The sequence below is a fragment of the Stomoxys calcitrans genome, chromosome 3, assembly GCF_963082655.1.
Source record: "Stomoxys calcitrans chromosome 3, idStoCalc2.1, whole genome shotgun sequence".
NCBI classification, from domain to species: domain Eukaryota; kingdom Metazoa; phylum Arthropoda; class Insecta; order Diptera; family Muscidae; genus Stomoxys; species Stomoxys calcitrans.
This window is the reverse complement of record NC_081554.1, coordinates 157,416,110-157,435,674: the sequence shown is the minus strand read 5'-3', so window position 1 is coordinate 157,435,674 and position 19,565 is coordinate 157,416,110. Positions and strand designations below refer to the sequence as shown.

Genomic DNA, 19,565 nt, shown 5'->3' with positions numbered 1-19,565 from the left:
CGTATACAATTTTTATTTCTTGAGTTCGCAATACCATGATCGGAAGTAAGCATAATTTAATAACTGTTAGTTAGTGTTGAACTAAAATTAAACTTGATTACTGTGATATTGTTAACTCCAAAAATATATTTTATTATTCTTTTTGCTCCCCACATTCCTGCGAAATAATGTGTGGCACCACTTTAAATTATGAATTACTAAAAATTATTTTGCTATTCCGAGATTCGAACTTGGGACCTTTGTGCTGAAAAGTAGAATCACATGCTCTGTGCCACAAAGCCCCTTCTCATTTTATGATTTGTTAAGTTACTTACTTCCACAGGTGAGGCATTATTTGCCTTTTGGCATCATTGCCTTTTTGCTACCCACAATCCCAGCACTATATTAAATTATGAATTACTTAAAAAAATCGTATATCTGGGCTCAAGCCCTTACATCGTGAGGTCGTTCATTGCAATCGAAAAAATACGACTTTTTACCGGAGAAACATATAAAGGATGCTATATCAAGATATAGGCCATCTTTCAAGAAATAGACAGACTGACATGTCCAGATTGTCTATGCATATAATGGTTATCTAGTATGTATACTTTGTAGGGTTGAAAATGTATAATTTGATGTGTTGCAAATGAAATGGCAAAAAGGCCACTTCTTGGTAGGTATAAAAACTTTTACCCCAAATTTTGGTTTGAAGAACATTTGGTGGGTTTTGGTGGGATTTTTCTCAAATTCTGGTAGGAAATTATTTTCTTGAGTGCCAACACTACTTGTTAGTTCACAATTTATTTGTGGGAAGTAAATGAACTATTACTATGTAAAAACAATTCCATAGCTGATAAGATATTGTTGAACAAACAACGAGTATACAATTTTGTAGCGCTATACGAAGTTCAATATTGCAGAAATTAAGTTCATTTTAACTACTGTTGAGTTTCAATTTTTTTTAGTGTATGATGTATATATACAAAGTTTATTTCACTCACCATGTGTATCCCTTACACGTTATTGTTTGCATATTTTATTTGATTGACTTCATGGTACATACCTAAAATGAAGAGAAGAAAAGTAATTAATTCAATATTCGAATAGTACTATTTTCTTAATGTACTATTATATAACTATCTATCGAAAGAAGATTCAAAACTCAAAAACTGAGACTATCTTTATCAACAGTAGATACAATCTGTATCTTTAAAGTACTTCGTTCCTGCGAACAGAAAGATTTATTTCAAATCCAATAGAATGAAAAACGACTATACAAACTCCACATTTTATAGAACTGTATGTTGTTCGTCAATTTACGGTATCTTGCACAGATGTACAAAATAATACCGTACTGTACGCTTATGTATAACGATAAAGTGTTCTTTTCATCTGTATGCCCGAAAAATGTATTTAGAGTTGTATACTGTAAATAAAGATGGAAAATCAGAAAAATACAAAATCTCCATGTATGTTACAGCTGTATATGGTGTATTCTAGAGAAGTAACGGGGAACATTTACAACGGAATATACCACAGTATAATTCAAAAGTTATATAAAGCAAACTTCGCAAGGTAATATACAATTATTTAGAATATGTTCTCTATGCTGTGAATGTTGTATAGCTCTTTAGGGTACATCTATGTATCCTAGAATATTGAACATCAATAAAACGTTATATATAATAGAGTTATATGGAACATACGTTACAGAAGGAAAGTGCAGCGTTTACATCTGCGTTTAGTACATTGTACATGTATATTCATTTTAATTAGTTTACAATTTGCGTAATTTAAAGCTGTCTACAATTAATACCTATGCTGAGAACACTAAGAGAGTATATATAATAGACTTCTATAGAACATACGTTACAGAAGGAAAGTACAGCTTTTTTATCTGCGTTTAGCACATAGTACATCTATAACCAGCATATTGAATTTCCATTTTGCATAATTAGGAGCTATATGCAATGAAATCTCTATGCTGATAACACTATGCTCAATTTGCCTGAAATTTTGGAAGTGACTTCTAACGGCCTATGTCCATATTGATCTATTAACTGATATAGCTTCTATATTTTTGAAAAAGTCATTTAAAGAACTAGTCACTTGCGATCCATAGCACGGGCGAAGTGAACGCGTTTTTACCTCATCTCCTTAAAGTGATATTATGGCCAAGACTTAGTAATAATGGTCGACTTATCGCTATCCATCTGCAGTAATATTCAACCAATTTAAATAAAATATGAATTTAGTTAAGATGTTGTTCACCTACGTGGTCTCAGTTTTATGGCTTGCCATAAAAAAACATCATAAAAAAACAAATTAATTTTTTTCTGCTTGATGGTCCTTGAAACCATAAATTATTTCAAAAATAAGCAACATAAAAATTTTATGAATTTTAGAAAAATAAAAGTACATTACATTTAATTTTAAAATAAAATTTAAATATTATTAAATTTTTTTCTATAAACATTTAGTTTATTTTGTTATATTTTCATGGCTGATTGTAAAAACGCATTATGCTTTTTTTTTGTATCCCCTCCCACTTAGTTAAAATTTAAAAATGCATGCATATGCACTATTATGAAATCTGTTGTTAATTAATAACTTACAAATGCACTTCTATACGCATGTAACATAAAATGACAAAGTTTCATAATTTTTATACGTTTTTTGTGGTGTGTTGTATACATAAACTTTTTTGGCGGCGCCATACAATTAATGTTCCCAAAAACAGAGAAAGAAACCAAGAGTTTATGACTTTGGCGTTGCCGAAAGTTATAAACCCAATAGCGTAGAAAGAAAGCAGGCTCCCCCACACAAGAAAAAACACAAAACAAATATGAAAATTTCCCTTTAAAAAAAGGGGCGTCCATAAAACAGAAACGAAACTCTTCAACAACAACAAAGAATCGATAATAAAACAAATGCGTTTGCAGCTTGCACAAATATTTTGACAGACTGCTGATGCTCAAGCACCACCTCATTTATAGTTAACCTGAAGACAAAGCGTATATAAATAACCCTCTCATCTAAGTTTGTCGAATAGAAGACAAATAGCTCCAGCGGTACTCCAAACACTTGCAGCCCATTGCAGAAGTCAACAAACAAAGTATGAAACATAAAAATTTAAGAAATTTTTGTAAAAAAGTAGGCACTACAACTATGGTGTAGGGTATTGTGGCATAGGGCATTGGTTTGTTACATCAGAAGGCAAATTAAATCAAATCAACTTTGAATATAACTTGATTGGGAAGGCTATGAACATCTCGGATTATTTAATGTAGGAGACCTATGGGATATTTCTGTAACAACTTCAGTTAAAGTTGTTGAAGAAATGTCCATTTCTGTATTGAATTGCTGGTTTAGAGCGGTGCAAAACGCACTGTTTCAATTTTCCACGAAATCGGATGAAAAATGCTCGTTTTATGGACTCAATACTCTAGTTCGGGAAATCGGTCTATATAGTAGCTATATCCAAATGTGATCCGATATGTACCACATTTGACACAAATGGGTAAGGGTCTACAAGAACACACTGTAATAAATGGATTTTTTATGGCCTCAATACTCTAAATCGGGAGATCGGGTGATCGGTCCAAGGGCAGCTATAAAATATAGTCCGATCTGATCCGGACTCTACAGAAATGAATAGGGGATAACCAGAACCTACTGTGTAAAATTTCATCGAAAATAGTAAAAATGCGTTAAGTTCGGCCGGGCCGAACTTTCTTTACCCACCGCCTCGGGTATATACGTAAACCACCTTTAGTCAAATTACTGTGAAAAATGAACCTTATGCCCCATAGCAGTTATATCGAAATATGTTCCAAATTTGGACCAAACAATAATAAGTACAAGTCATTACTCAATTGTGTATAACAAAATATTGGTCTTTTTAGTAGCTATATCTTAAACTAAACCGATCTGATCCATATACGAACGAATGTCGAAAACCCTAATATAAGTCTCTGTGTCAAATTTTAGTGAAATCGGATTATAAATGCGGCTTTTATGGGGCCAAGACTTTCAATCAAGAAATTGGTCTACATGGCAACTATATCCAAATCTGGACCGATTTGGGCCATGTTGTAGAAAAATGCCCAAGAGCCTAACACAACTCACCGTTCCAAATTTCAGCAAAATCGGGTAATAAATGTAGCTTTTATAGGCCTAAGACCCTAAATCGGAGGATCGGTCTATATAGCAGCTATATCCAAATCTGTACCGATCTGTGCCACAGTCCAGGAAGATCTCGAGGGGCCTTACCTAACTTACTGTCCCAAATTTCGGCGAAATCGGACAACAAATGCGCCTTTTATGGCCCCAAAACCTTAAACCGAGAGATCGGTCTATATGACAGCTATATCCAAATCTGGAGCGATCTGGGACAAAATCGGGTAATAAGGGCCTAACACAACACACTGTCCCAAATTTCGGCGAAATCGGACAATACGTGCGCCCTTTACAGCCCCAAAATCGTAAATCGTGAGATCGGTCTAAATGGCAGCTAAAGGGTGATTTTTTTGAGGTTAGGATTTTCATGCATTAGTATTTGACAGATCACGTGGGATTTCAGACATGGTGTCAAAGAGAAAGATGCTCAGTATGCTTTGACATTTCATCATGAATAGACTTACTAACGAGCAACGCTTGCAAATCATTGAATTTTATTACCAAAATCAGTGTTCGGTTCAAAATGTGTTCATTCACCGTTCAGCGATGAGGCTCATTTCTGGTTGAATGGCTACGTAAATAAGCAAAATTGCCGCATTTGGAGTGAAGAGCAACCAGAAGCCGTTCAAGAACTGCCCATGCATCCCGAAAAATGCACTGTTTGGTGTGGTTTGTACGCTGGTGGAATCATTGGACCGTATTTTTTCAAAGATGCTGTTGGACGCAACGTTACGGTGAATGAACACATTTCGAACCGAACACTGATTTTGGTAATAAAACTCAATGATTTGCAAGCGTTGCTCGTTAGTAAGTCTATTCATGATGAAATGTCAAAGCATACTGGGCATCTTTCTCTTTGACACCATGTCTGAAATCCCACGTGATCTGTCAAATACTAATGCATGAAAATCCTAACCTCAAAAAAATCACCCTTTATATTCAAATCTGGACCGATCTATGCCAAATTGAAGAAGGACGTCGAAGAGCCTAACACAACTCACTGTCTCAAATTTCAGCGATATCGGCTTATTAATGCGCCTTTTATGTGGCCAAGACTTACAATCGAGATATTGGTCTATATGGCAGCTATATCCAAAACTGAACCGATTTGGGCCAAGTTGCAGAAAAATGTCGAAGGGCCTAACACAACTCACTGTCCCAAATTTCAACAAAATCGGATAATAAATGTGGCTTTTATAGGCCTAAGACCCTAAATCGGAGGATCGGTCTATATGGCAGCTATATCCAAATCTGTACCGACCTGAGCCAAAATGAAGAAGAATGTCGAAAGGCCTAACACAACTCACTGTCCCAAATTTTGGCAAAATCGGACAATAAATGCGCCTTTTATGGGCCCAAGACCTTAAATCGAGAGATCGGGCCATATGGCAGCTATATCCAAATCTCGACTGACCTGAGCCAAATTGAAGAAAGATGTCGAAGGGCCTAACACAACTCACTGTCCCAAAATTCAACAAAATCGGATAATAAATGTGGCTTTTATGGGCCTAAGACCCTAAATCGGCCGTCTGTCCGTCCGTCCGTCTGTTTGTCGAAAGCACGCTAACTTTCGAAGGAGTGAAGCTAGCCGCTTGCAATTTCGCACAAATACCTTTTATTAGTGTAGGTCCGTTGGGATTGTAAATGGGCCATATCGGTCCATGTTTTGATATAGCTGCCATATAAACCGATCTTGGGTCTTGACTTCTTGAACCTCTAGAGGGCGCAATTCATATCCGATTTGGCTGAAATTTTGCACGTATTGTTTTGGTATCACTTCCAACAACTGTGCTTAGTATGGTTCAAATCGGTCCATAATCTGATACAGCTGCCATATAAATCGATCTTGGGTCTTGATTTCTTGAGCCTCTAGCGTGAGCAATTCTAATCCGATCAGAATAAAATTTTGCATGACGTGTTTTGTTATGATATCCAACAACTGTGCCAAGTATGGTTCAAATCGGTCCATAACCTGATATAGCTGCCATACAAACCGATCTTGGGTCTTGACTTCTTGAGCCTCTAGAGTGCGCAATTCTTATCCGATTGGGATGAAATTTTGCACGACGTGTTTTGTTATTATATCCAACAACTGTGCCAAGTATGGTTCAAATCGGTCCATATCCTGATATAGCTGCCATATAAACCGATCTTCGGTCTTGACTTCTTGAGCCTCTAGAGTGCGCAATTCTTATCCGATTGGGGTGAAATTTTGCACGACGTGTTTTGTTATGATATCCAACAACTGTACCAGGTATGGTTCAAATCGGTCCATAACCTGATATAGCTGCCATATAAACCGATCTTGGGTCTTGACTTCTTGAGCCTCTAGAGGGCACAATTCTTATCCGATTTGAATGAGTTTTTGCACGAAGTATTTCGTCATGATATCCAACAACTGTGCCAAATATGGTTCAAATCGGTTTATAACCTGATATAGCGGTCATATAAACAGATCTTGGGACTTGACTTCTTGAGCTTATAGAGGGCGCAATTCCTATCCGATTTGGGTGAAATTTCGCAAGACGTTTTTTATTGTTACTTTCAACAACTATGTCAAATAAAGTACAAGTCGGTTCATAACCTGATATAGCTGCCATATAAACCGATCTGGGATCTTGACTTCTTGAGCCTCGAGAGGTCGCAATTATCATACGATTTGCCTGAAATTTTGTACGACGGATTCTCTTATGACCATTAACATACGTGTTTGTTATGGTCTGAATCGGTCTATAGCCCGATACAGCTCCCATATAAATCGATCTCTCTATTTTACTTCTTGAGCCCACAAAGGGCGCAATTCTTATTCGAATTGGCTGACATTTTACACAGGTCTCCAACATATAATTTAATTGTGGTCCAAACCGGACCATATCTTGATATCGCTCTAATAGCAGAGCAAATCTTTTCTTATATCCTCTTTTTTACCTAAGAAGAGATGCCGGAAAAAGAACTCGACAAATGCGATCCATGGTGGAGGGTATATAAGATTCGGCCCGGCCGAACTTAGCACGCTTTTACTTGTTATTTACTGATTTTATCTCCTGGCAACGCAACTATAATTGAGTGACTATCCATAATCGTCCCCTTAAAGTTGTTCCCACCAACCACATAAGGAAAATCTACAAAATGAGGTAGGGTATCAAAAGATTGTCAATGCCTAACTTTGGCCTTTCTTAACTTGTTTTACGATCATTCTGACCACAACAAGAAAAGACAAAATACCACAGCCATTATTTCAAGTCAGCGGGTAGGCAGCATTGTCAAACTAAGGTTGCAACACAACATATCGAATACACCTCCTTCTCATCTCTCTCCCCCGCCTCACTTCATCAAAGAAAACAACTAAACAAATTTTATTTTGATGAAATAACCCAAAATTGCTTTAAATGCAAAGGGCCAGTTGCCATGATTATTGTTTTTGCTTGGGGTTTTTTTTCGGCCCTTAATGTGGTTTGCTGGTTATCCATTTGGCCGTCACCGCCCCTCGCCAGCGAGATATGAATCAGTCAACAAAAGACACCTGTAGGGTTTTTCTTAGAGGGCCTAAAGCTAGCTGTCTATTTTGGTTTCTTATTTTCTTGATTTTGGCCTAATAAAATTTATGAAAATGCAATAAATTTCATATTTGGAGTTCATTAGTGATAAAAACAATGGTAAAGTGTATGTATAAAATAAAATTTATTAATAATTTTTGTGGGGCTGTTTTCCTAACGAACCGCACAACAAAATTTATGGCTTATAATTGGCTGGCATTTTTTTTTTCTGTTTTCCTCTCGACATCGGATTTTTGGGGCGGCTGTCCTTCTTGTTTTTATTTGATTTGTGTGTTACAGCAATTCTTTGTTTGTTTGTTTTTGGTAAACTCGCTTTGGTTGTTGTATTCGAAGGGGATTTTATGGAATTTTAATTGGATCTCCCCTGAATGTGATGAGGATGAGAACGATCATGATGGTGATGATGATGATGATGGGGGGTGGCAATTTGTCAGAAAAAAGGCAGGTCATTTGAAAAATTCCCATAATTTGAATGCAATCGATTATTCGAGTTAACCCAAGTTACCAACACCAAAACTGTTATGGGAATTTGAAGGGTCAGGGAGGTGTTAATCAAATCTTGGTCAAATGGAATTTGTAAAGTGATTTGGGAAAATAGATTTATAAATTTAATAAAAAATGGGAAAATTTTTAAAGAAAGCATAATAAATATTAAATTAAGTACAAACAAGGCTAGTATAAAGAAATGAAAAATATGAATAAATAAAACTGATAAAGGCAAGATGGCATATGCTTAAGAAAAATGTGCCAAATCAGCCATTTTATAAAGGTAGGTCAACTAAGATCTAGTGACACTCATGTAACAGTTTATTTCAAAATTTTAAGATCTACTTGGCGCCCGAGCATAAACTCCAAAATATAATATAATCTTAATCCTCATATATAGGATTGGGTGTGAAATAGTATAACAGCTCCCTGAATAGTAAATTGGCGGGAAAGTGCATAGAACTTATGCATGTATTATAATATGTAATTGTTGTTGGCGCCCGAGCATATACTTTTTTACATATAAATAAAAGATAAAGATTAAATATCAATTATTTGGGCCATCAGAAATTATGCTCGGGCGCCAGGATGAGCCGCAAAAACATCATTAATGATGTATTTAAAATTATACAGAACTTGTTTATGTTACACAATAAGGTGGATTTTCAAGTTATCTAGGCGCCCTAGCTTAAACTCCAAAATTATAAAATCTTCGTCTTGATATTGATGTTGAAAGAGCAAAATTTAACAGCAGCCAATTCTACGCCTGCTTTTCAGTTTTGCCTTATTTGTAAAAAGTGCATTAAATCTATGAATAACAAAAATGCTTATTGGCACCCGAGCATGCATTAAATTTAAAGTAAAAACGAATCTTGAACATTTTAAACATTCGTAGGAGGGGTTTCTCAACTAAAAGTTTTATTTTATTACAATAATTTTTTAATTGGAGCCCGAGCATGAATTATCTTTAAGCTAAAAAAAACTCTTTAGACTGCTGTTCAGTTTTGCTCCAGTTCGTGAAAAATATTGCGGATTTTTTAAAAGAAAGTAAACGCATTTTTAATAAAACTTTAATCAAATATACTTTTTTACACTTTTTTCTAAAGCAAGCTAAAAGTAACAGCTGATAACTGACAGAAGAAAGAATGCAATTACAGAGTCACAAGCTGTGAAAAAATTTGTCAACGTCGACTATATGAAAAATCCGCAATTACTTTTTGGGCAAACCAATATATTAAATCTATGAATATTTTATTATTACAACAACTATGCTAATTGGCGCCCGAGCATGCAATTTATAAAAGTAAAAACAAAATACTAAACAAGTAAACAGGCGTTAAGTTCGGCCGGGCCGGATACTCACCACCTCGGGTATATTTGTAAACCACCTCCTATCAAAATCCAGTGAAAAATGCATAATTTATGCCCCCATAGCAGCACCATCGAAATATGGTGCGATTTCGTCCAAATTCGGCACGGACATTGAGTGGTAGACCGATCTAAACGATATATACGACACGGATGTCGAAAAACCTAACTTAAGTCACTGGAAAAAATTTCGGTCGGTGAGAGATCGGTCTATATGCTGGGCCAATCGAGGCCAAATAGAAGAAGGACGTCGAAGAGCTTAAAACAACTCACATCGGACATTAAATGAGCATTTGTCTAAGATCAAGATATCCAAATCTGGACTGAGGCCAATTTGAAGAAGGATGTCGAATGCCCAAACACAACTCACTGGCTCAAATCGGCGGATCGGTCTATATGGGAGCTGCCTATGGACAAAAAAAGAAACTGTGCAAAGTTTCAGCTCATTATGTCTATTTTTAAAGACTGTAGCGTGATTTCAATTTAATTTTTGAAGATTGTTTTATGCTAATGTTGACCGTGACTGCGCCCCAAATGCCCACTCCGCTTAGTCCAATTTTGAAATAATCTTTCTAACATTTCTGCCGGTATGTCACAAATAAATGCTTCAATGTTGTCTTCCAATGCGTCAATTGAAGCAGGCTGTCTGTATAGATATGAGCTTTATGAGATCGCACGATCTAGGCGGTCAATTGACCGGTCCCGAACGTGAAATAAAATGTTCACCAAACTCGCCTCTCTATAAGTCCATTGCTACGCAAGCTGTATGGCATGTGGCACAGTCTTGTTGAAACCACATGTCATGCAAATCAAGCATTCTGCTTATTTACGTACCCTTGAGCTTAGTCGCCGAACACACAGAAGCGCGTGATGAACTTTCTTAACGCACTTAGACAATAAAATCCAATAAGTTTCAAACGTTGTTCGTTTGTAAGACGATTCATGGTTTAATTATTGACCAAACTAAAGATGTTTGACAGTGAAACAAAACTTGAAACGTGCGGTATGTGGTGGTATGTTGTATCAGTGTGGTATGTTGTATCCAGCGCTGTGGAGTCAAGGTTTGGAGGCCGGAGTACGAGCTCGGGGCAACTCAGCTCCGCAAGCCGACTTCGGCTTAATACTCCAGCTAGAAAGTCCCTTATCTAAGAGCTTAATTTGTATCGGACATAACTCTTCGATATGTGAGAATGCACTGCATTTATAGGGGATATCCCCTGAGTATTGGTTACGAGAATTTTTTTTTTCCACAGATTTTATTTCAAGACATCTATTTTAAAAACTTTTTGAAAATCCTGATTTTAAGGGTCGCCCGTTCATCGATTGGATGCTAAATTAAGGAGTAAAAAGCATTTAAAGTTTTGCTTACAAAAAGTTTGAACTTTTCATGGAATCAGCGCTCACTAATTCAAGAGAAGATAATTTCTCTTTCTTAATGAGATGTGCATTAGGATTGTCACTCGCTCGCATCATCACTTCAAATGAAATGCGTGCTTATGGTAATACGTTAGGCACACTTTTAAGGAACAGGGGAAACTTCTATCCTTAAAGGAAAGTTAATGGACAAAATATGCATTACACATTAAAGGAGTCACAAGCATTTTAAGTTGTTGATAAATATTTTTGAATTTTCATGAAACTACCACTCAAGAGGTCGCTGTAGCTGAGAGGTTAATATGCTGTACGCCTGGGTTCGAATCCTAGTAAGACTATCAAAAAAAATAGGGCAACATTTGCATTTACCACTCAGGACCGACTCTCAAAGGGAGGAACTCTTTTCTTTCTAATTGCGAAGTTAGTTAGAAATACGACGACTACTGTCAAGTTGCACTCGGACCCCTGTTGAGGCTCTATCATGAGACTGATCGGAAGAGATGTGCCAGGCTGTGCAACTATGAATTTATTGAGCACCCTATCCGCTTCGTAATCTCCAAACCGATGAACAACCACCTCAGTTAAGCGTTGTCGAAGTTCTACACTGATTCTGAAGAACCTGAATGTACTGGTGTTCGAGAACTTGTCAACGATCGTAAACCTACAAACACTCCTATAGGCCTTGATGTCTAAAAACTGGACTGAGGGATCCTGCTACCAAAGTTAGGCAAGGATTGAAGGAAAGAAAATCGTACAAACTTTTCTCTCACCAGTAGTTGAGACGCTTACGGCACAACTTCTCCCTAGCACTGTTTGGGAATTTCCATGTGCTGATTATAAGCATTGATTGACAGTGCGTTCCCTCAGCTCGGGCGATAGCTTAAGCATTTTTAACCACCCTTTAGACAGTATTGATATTGTATCATATGCGGTTGATTATACAATCGTGGCTTCTGGTGCCAGTTAATCGATATACTAGCTGACCACAGCCTCTTTAAAATTTTACAGTAAATTTAATTTTTTTGTGATTTCTTTTACCAAAATCCCATGAGGGTGCAGGGGAAAAACTGCTCTTTTGAGACATAATCTGCGGCTAAGTATTTATAAATATTTCTGATTTTAAGAATTTAATTTTCTTGTTCTTAAATTTTGAAACTATAATGCCCTCTATTTAAACTAGCCCTTAAACTTTTCGCAATCATTTCCGCAACATCTCTTGCAAAAAAAATCAATAGTTTTTAAAAATAACTTCCAAAACATTTTCAGCATAAACATAGGTGTTAAACTTTGTTTGCCCTCTGGGGCATGTCTTTAGACTTCCTTCAAAGGCAGACAAATTCCTTAAAAGCTCCCCGACAACGAAAGAAAAAAAAGTGAACGAACAAAAAATTACAAACAAAGCTCTAAAAACTCCCCATTATGTTGAACATGCAAAGTAATTTTTCAATGCCATTACAACTTTTGCTGAATTTGTAACTATTTCATTTAAGGTAATGGCTGTTGCCTTGGAGAATAACGAAAAGACGAAAAATGTTAATTTCCTTTTTTTCGGGTGGAATAATAAGAGCACAAGCTTAATGATGTTCCAAGGGCCAAATGATGGACTGGCACTGATACTTTCCCTTATGAGGCAAAAAAGAGAACAACAACAACAAAAACAAAAGTATGCCCTAAGACCAAAACAGAGGGAAGTAACAGACAGACAGACTGAAGAATGAAGGACAGACAAACACCATCACCAGGTGTCAAATTTTTAGTGAATTTAAGTGGATTTAACAACACCATTTTCTTCTAAGCTTTGTGTTGAAACATTTTGTAGCCAAACACAAGCCAAAAAAAAAAAAAAAAATTTTAGGGCTCGTCTAAAACACCACGTTCAACAAGGAGACAACATTTTGCCCCTTGCATTGGTATATGAGAGCTTGAAAACATTATAAATGAGTCTGTTGTAAGTTATAGAAATGATCATTTATCAAAAACAGGACCCTAAAAAAACCCAAGCAGGACACCAAGGTGAGCAGCAAGAAAGCCAGTCAACAAAGTTGGGACAAATATGCAAAATAAAGGCCTAAATGGGGATGAAACGAGCAACAATAATTTGAAAATTTCCAAACATTACAAAATTAACATAATGGAATGAACCATTAAGCGCCAGGACATGATTAAATGTCACATAGATGGCACTTCAAAGGAGTGAGTGAGTGAGTAGTGGTAAGGCCAAAAATAGATTTCACCCTAAAAAATTTTCCTGAACACCAAACAAACATTAGTAGACCAGCAGAAGATGAAGCAGAACACTTCAACTATTTCCCAAAAACATCATAATTGATATTTATGAAAGATTTATTTTTAAAAATCACTTATGAAGATATCATATTACCTAATTTTGCCCCTAAGGGATTTCATATGTAATTTTGAATAAATATAAATAACACCATTCGTATTTCTATAGGAACCAAATTTCCTGGAAACACTTCCAATGATATTTTGTTGGAAACTCTATCTCCCCTTTGCTTAAACACCAAAATATATATATTAAAATTTATTTCCACTGTTTAACATTTCACATTTCTCTTCCACATTTTATCTTCTACTTCTGTAAACCATTGAATCCAACATTTAACACAATCTTCACAATTCATAATGGCACAAAGAGCCACAACACAACACAGCACACCATACCACATCACTCCCCACTTTAGTAGATGTAACAAACAGATAAAGATTGAATTAATGTCCAGACAAATATGCTGTCGAAATTTTTAACCAACAGAGAAGATTATCATAAAAGATAATGAAGTAGCAGCCAAGGTGGAGATGAGATGAGTACAAATTAAAAGGAAATAAAATTTAAGAACTTATAACAAATATTTGAATAATTTAAAACAGAATTCCTAAAGAGGAGAACATAAAAATAGATATAAATTCCTGAGAGAGGATTTTTTAGCACCCTAGCCCATAAAAAAAAATAAGATACAAAGTATGACAAACAAATTTAAATAATTATGGCATATTCTATTCCAAAAATTTAATAAAAATATCATAAAGCTACTAAGGGTTGGAGTTTGTTAGCGACTGAAATACAAATAAAAAATCATATCATTAAATTTTGAATGAATGAATAAACTTCTACTACCCAAACAAATCGAAAGGAAAAGTAGTTAACGAGGTAAATTTGTGTGGGGGGGGAGTGGGGTTTGGAGCCTTAGGAGAATTCTAAGCTGATTTTATTGAAGAGTTGTCTGAAGAACTATCATCCACATCCACTTTACTAATGGCAGCCGAATTGTGTCAGAAAACCCCTCCATTTCTGTCTAGATCAATATAGTATCAGAACTCTTAAAATACAGGAGTTGACAAACTCTGTTTTAGTAAGTCATATAATTAAATTAGGCAAAATGTATGCCATACCGAAAATAGAGGTGTTTCGACAATATCGAAAGGAAAATCGTCTAAATCACAAGTATCAAAGGTCCTGATTAGGGGGTTACAAGCATTTTAAGTTATATCGTGCCGGATTGTTGGAAGCGAAAACTCCCCTTTGTCTCTGACTCGATAATAGAAAGGCAATACAGCGACAGCAGCTGAGAAACCGTCTAAGAAGAAATCTTCTGCAAATGATGAACCCCCAAAACAAGAGGGGGCTTCTGGTCTATAGACGCATATTTAAGGAGTAACAAGCATTTTAAGTTAAAGCCTGGCGGGCCTGCCTAACTCTGATGCGATCAAAATTGAAGAGGTTGACTCCGAGAAGATATTCTACAAGCTCTATCTGAGTCATTCGGTTGTTTTAAGAAATGCTCTAGTCGCAGGAGACCACCGTGGAGCAGAGACGTCGCCGTATGACGCCGAACGCCTGGGTTCAAAATGTCAGCGGTGGTTATCTCCTTTGTAAGGTATCCTTCTATATTAAAACTTATCTACCTAGTGGTAATGCATGTTCCGCATGTTCGGCCTCGGCATAAAAAAGAAGGAACTTTGTCATTGAGCTTAAACTTTTATCGAGCTGTACTCATTGATATGAGAGAAGTATACCCTGTTGTTTATTGGAACAGGGTATACTTCGAACATGCCTAGCATAACCTAGTGGTAATGCTATATGGCTCTCATATATATGAGAGAAGTATAGTTAGTTTAGTTTAGTTAGTTTAGCTAGCGGCAAGAAGGCGTCCCGACAGCAGCAGCTGTGAAATCATCGAGAAAGGGTGTTGGATACCGCAGCCTGAGTGAGTGTGTAAGCGCAGCTCTACGGACGCATATTCGGGGAACAAAAAGCATTTTAAGTTTAACCTTAAGGCTACTGAGTGCTGAAACAGCTTTGACTCAATCGAAATAAAAAGATTTGAAGATTTGTCTGCTGTCTAGACTGCGACAGCAACTGGGAAAGCATCTTAGGTGGAATCTTGTTTAAATGTCGAACCATCCCAAAAAAAAAAAAATTGTTGAGCGACAGCTCTATGGACATATATTCAAGTATTAATAAGTATTTTAAGTTAAAACCTGGCTGTAAGCGGCAAGCCTGCCTACTTCTGACGCAATCAAAAGCGGAGTGGCGAACTCCGAGAAGTTACTGTACAAGCTCTGTGTAATTGGGTCTTTAGGTGGCCTTAGGGCATGCACTAATGGCAAGAAGATGTTTCGACAGCAGCAACTGAGAAATCATCGAAAGGATCACCTGAAGAAGTGTGTAAAGGTAGCGACGTATATTTAGGGAGTAACAAGCATTTTAAGTTAAAATCTGACTTATAACTGAATGTGGGAAACCGCTCTGACTCGATTAAATGAGAAAGGAAAGACTCCGACTCTTGACCCCACAAGCCCTGCGTGTGGACATTGGGTTGGATAAGGTTTAAAGTATGCCTTAGCGGCAGAGTATATGGTAGGACATTAGCAGCTGAAAATCACCTAAGGAAAAGTTGTTGCCATACTTAAGGAGTAACAAGCATTTTAAGTTAAAAGCTGGCGTATTGTTAGAAACTGAGAACCGCTTCGACTCAATCAAAAGAGAAATGAAAAACTCATTCATTTACATTAGGCTCAAGGTATGCGCTGGCGGCAGAGAAGATGGTACGACATCAGCAGCTGGAACATCATCTAAGGAGGAACCGCACCGCAAGAACCGAAGGCCCCGGGAAAAGTAGTGAAACAGAAGTATGAACACTTTTTAAGGAATAAACAATCATTTTAAGTTGAAACCTGGCAGAATGCTAAAAACGGAAAACCGCTCCGATTCGATCATGAAATAGAGAAGAATCCTAGACGGGACCCGACAAGTCATCCATTACAATAAGCTCTAGGTATGCGCAAACAGCAAAGAGATGTTTCGAAAGCAGCAACTGGGGAAGCATCTAAGAAGGAATCTTCTGTATCACTGAAGTACTGAACACCCTAAAGAAGAGATATGAACGCATATTAAAGAAGTATCAAGCATTTTAAGTTAAAGTCTGATGGATTGCTCTAAACATAAACCAACCTCTAACCCAATCCCCCCCCTACCTCTAACACAATCTAAACAAACAAAACAAGTAAAAGCGTGATAAGTTCGGCCGGGCCGAATCTTATATACAATCCACCATGGATCGCATTTGTCGAATTCTTTTCCCGGCATCTCTTCTTAGGCAAAAAAAGGCTATAAGAAAAGATTTGCTCTGCTATTAGAGCGATATTAAGATATGGTCCGGTTTGGACCACAATTAAATTATATTTATGTTGGAGACCTGTGTAAAATGTCAGCCAATTCGAATAAGAATTGCGCTCTTTGTGGCCTCAAGAAGTAAAATAGAGAGATCGATTTATATGGGAGCTGTATCAGGCTATAGACCGATTCAGACCATAATAAACACGTATGTTAATGGTCATGAGAGAATCCGTCGTACAAAATTTCAGGCAAATCGGATAATAATTGTGACCTCTAGAGGCTCAAGAAGTCAAGAGCCCAGATCGGTTTATATGACAGCTATATCAGGTTATGAACCGACTTGAACTTTATTTGACATTGTTGTTGAAAGTAACAATAAAAAACTTCTTGCGAAATTTAAGCCAAATCGGATAGGAATTGCGCCCTTTAGAAGCTCAAGAAGACAAGTCCCCAGATCTGTTTATATGACAGCTATATCAGCTTTTGAACCGATTTGAACCATATTTGGCATAGTTGTTGGATATCATAACTAAATACTACGTGCCAAAATTCATTCAAATTGGATAAGAATTGCGCCCTCTAGAGGCTCAAGAAGTCAAGACCCAAGATCGGTTTATATGACAGCTATATAAGGCTATGGACCGATTTGAACCATACTTGGCACAGTTGTTGGATATCATAACAAAACACGTCGTGCAAAATGTCATTCCAATCGGGTAAGAATTGCGCACTCTAGAGGCTCAAGAAGTCCAGACCCAAGATCGGTTTATATGGCAGCTATATCAGGTTATGGACCGATTTGAACCATACTTGGCACAGTTGTTGGATATCATAACAAAACACGTTGTGCAAAATTTCATCCCAATCGGATAAGAATTGCGCACTCTAGAGGCTCAAGAAGTCAAGACCCAAGATCGGTTTATATGGCAGCTATATCAAAACATGGACCGATATGGCCCATTTACAATACCAACCGACCTACACTAATAAGAAGTATTTGTGCAAAATTTCAAGCGGCTATCTTTACTCCTTCGGAAGTTAGCGTGCTTTCGACAGACAGACGGACGGACGGACGGACATGGCTAGGTCGACATAAAATTTCACAACGATCAAGAATATATATACTTTATGGGGTCTCAGACGAATATTTCGAGTAGTTACAATCAGAATGACGAAATTAGTATACCCCCCATCTTATGGTGGAGGGTATAAAAAGTGCAAAGACTGTGATATTGGACGCTACAAGCTCTGTGTGAGTGTCCACTCAATTGGATTAAGCTCAAAGTATACGCTAGCGGCTAAGCAGGCATTTCGACAGAGGTAGCTATATGAACAGCTGTAAAATAATCTGAAAAAGAATCGTCCCCACCCCAAGTACCGAGCGTTTTATTAAAAGTTGGCGCCACATAACGACGAAGCCATATTTAGGGAGTAAAAAAATATTTTAAGTTAAATCCTGGCGGATTAAAAGAAACGAAAATTGCTTTATCTCTGACCCGACCAAAAGGGAAGGTGAAGGCGATTTCAATATTGAACTATACGAGCCCTGTGGATGGGTTATCCGGCTAGATTATATTCAAAGTATGTGCTTGCGGCAAAAGAGCAGTTGCGGCATCAACTCTTAAATCCCTAAGGAGCAATCGTCGAACCACAAGTGTTAACGGTATTGAAAAAGAATGGTACCATAGCTATATGGAATTATATTTAAGGAGTAACAAGCATATTTAGTTGAATCCAGAGGAATCAAGTGTCTAAGGTCTACCAAATATCACCCAAAAACTCATGCAGAACGAATGGTAAAGTCTAGAATTGAAATAAAAAGACTTTGGGAGTCATATATACGAATATTATATCCGAATTTGGGGTCCACCATAAATCTCCTCTAACGAGCGTGCAGGACAAAGCGGACAATATAGGACTTAAATGAAGGAACTTTGAAAGTAGATCACGAATCATAAATCCACATTTGGAATACGGTTTATCCAGGAATACGGCCATGCAGGACAATGGGGACAATATGGCACTCAAATGAAGGAACTTTGAAAGCAGATCACGAATCTTAAATCCACATTTAGAAAACGGTTTACCCAGGAATCTCAAGGCTCCGATTTCATAACATTGATATGAAGAAGTCTCCCCCTCTGTAACGGGTAACAATTTACAGATTTTAAACAAAAATATTTTCCCAGTAGCTGTTCAGCAGACGTTAGTGTTGACAAAAACAATTAACTAAACTATGTTAGTTTCTCCTGAGACCCCTTAAACCTTGTGGAGGTTGAAATCTCATACAATACAACATATGTAGATTTTTATATTCAAAATTTCAATATTTTAGACTAAACAAATAATTTTTTCAAAAACAAATTTCCCTAACAACATTCTTTTCCCTTAACAGCAATGCTTACAACTTCAGGGTACTATTTCAACAATCACATTTGTTTTGCCTTTACAACAATGATTTATCTTTCATTAGCTATTTATATGATTTCTCATACATTGTTTCTTGATTCTGTGTTTAGGTTTGAAGTTTGAGTCAATTAGCATGTATTTATTAATGGTTCATTTGGCTTACAAAAGCTTAGTGGACAGCACCAAGGTTAAGTCAATAAAACGCGGATGATAAAGACAAGTCCATTCAAAATATTTTATGTTCTAGTTTTTATTAACCACAAAATGTGTGATTTATCTCTGTGTCTGGCTTTCAAATTGAAAGCTGAGTTTCAGTTTTTTCTTTAGTATTTGATCACTTGAAGATTTCGATTGTCTTGTGGACATTAACATCTACGTATTACAAGTCTATTATGAAATTGCCTTTTGTGGATTTCAGCTTAAGGCTTAAAACATAATTATTATTACAGCCAATCCCAATGGATTTTGTTATAACATGTAAGAGTACTATTAAGTCATTGTCTCATTGGGTGATTTCTATTTAAATTTTATGCATTTCACAAAAATTCAATTCAATTCTTCTTTAATGATTT

The 19,565-nt window shown here is 36.7% G+C and overlaps 2 protein-coding genes across 3 annotated transcripts in view; one reads left to right on the top strand and one right to left on the bottom strand.

Moving 5' to 3' along the window:
- Positions 1–19,565, bottom strand: part of LOC106090654 (discoidin domain-containing receptor 2) — a 236,296-nt gene that overhangs the window by 202,468 nt on the left and 14,263 nt on the right. The gene's annotated exons all lie outside the window — the stretch shown is intronic.
- The window catches only part of LOC131996195 (uncharacterized protein K02A2.6-like), a 79,592-nt gene continuing 72,934 nt past the window's right edge, over positions 12,908–19,565 (top strand). Inside the window, exon 1 of the mRNA XM_059365658.1 lies at positions 12,908–12,959. Coding sequence (XP_059221641.1) covers positions 12,908–12,959 — 52 coding nt within the window. The remainder of the gene's footprint in view (positions 12,960–19,565) is intronic.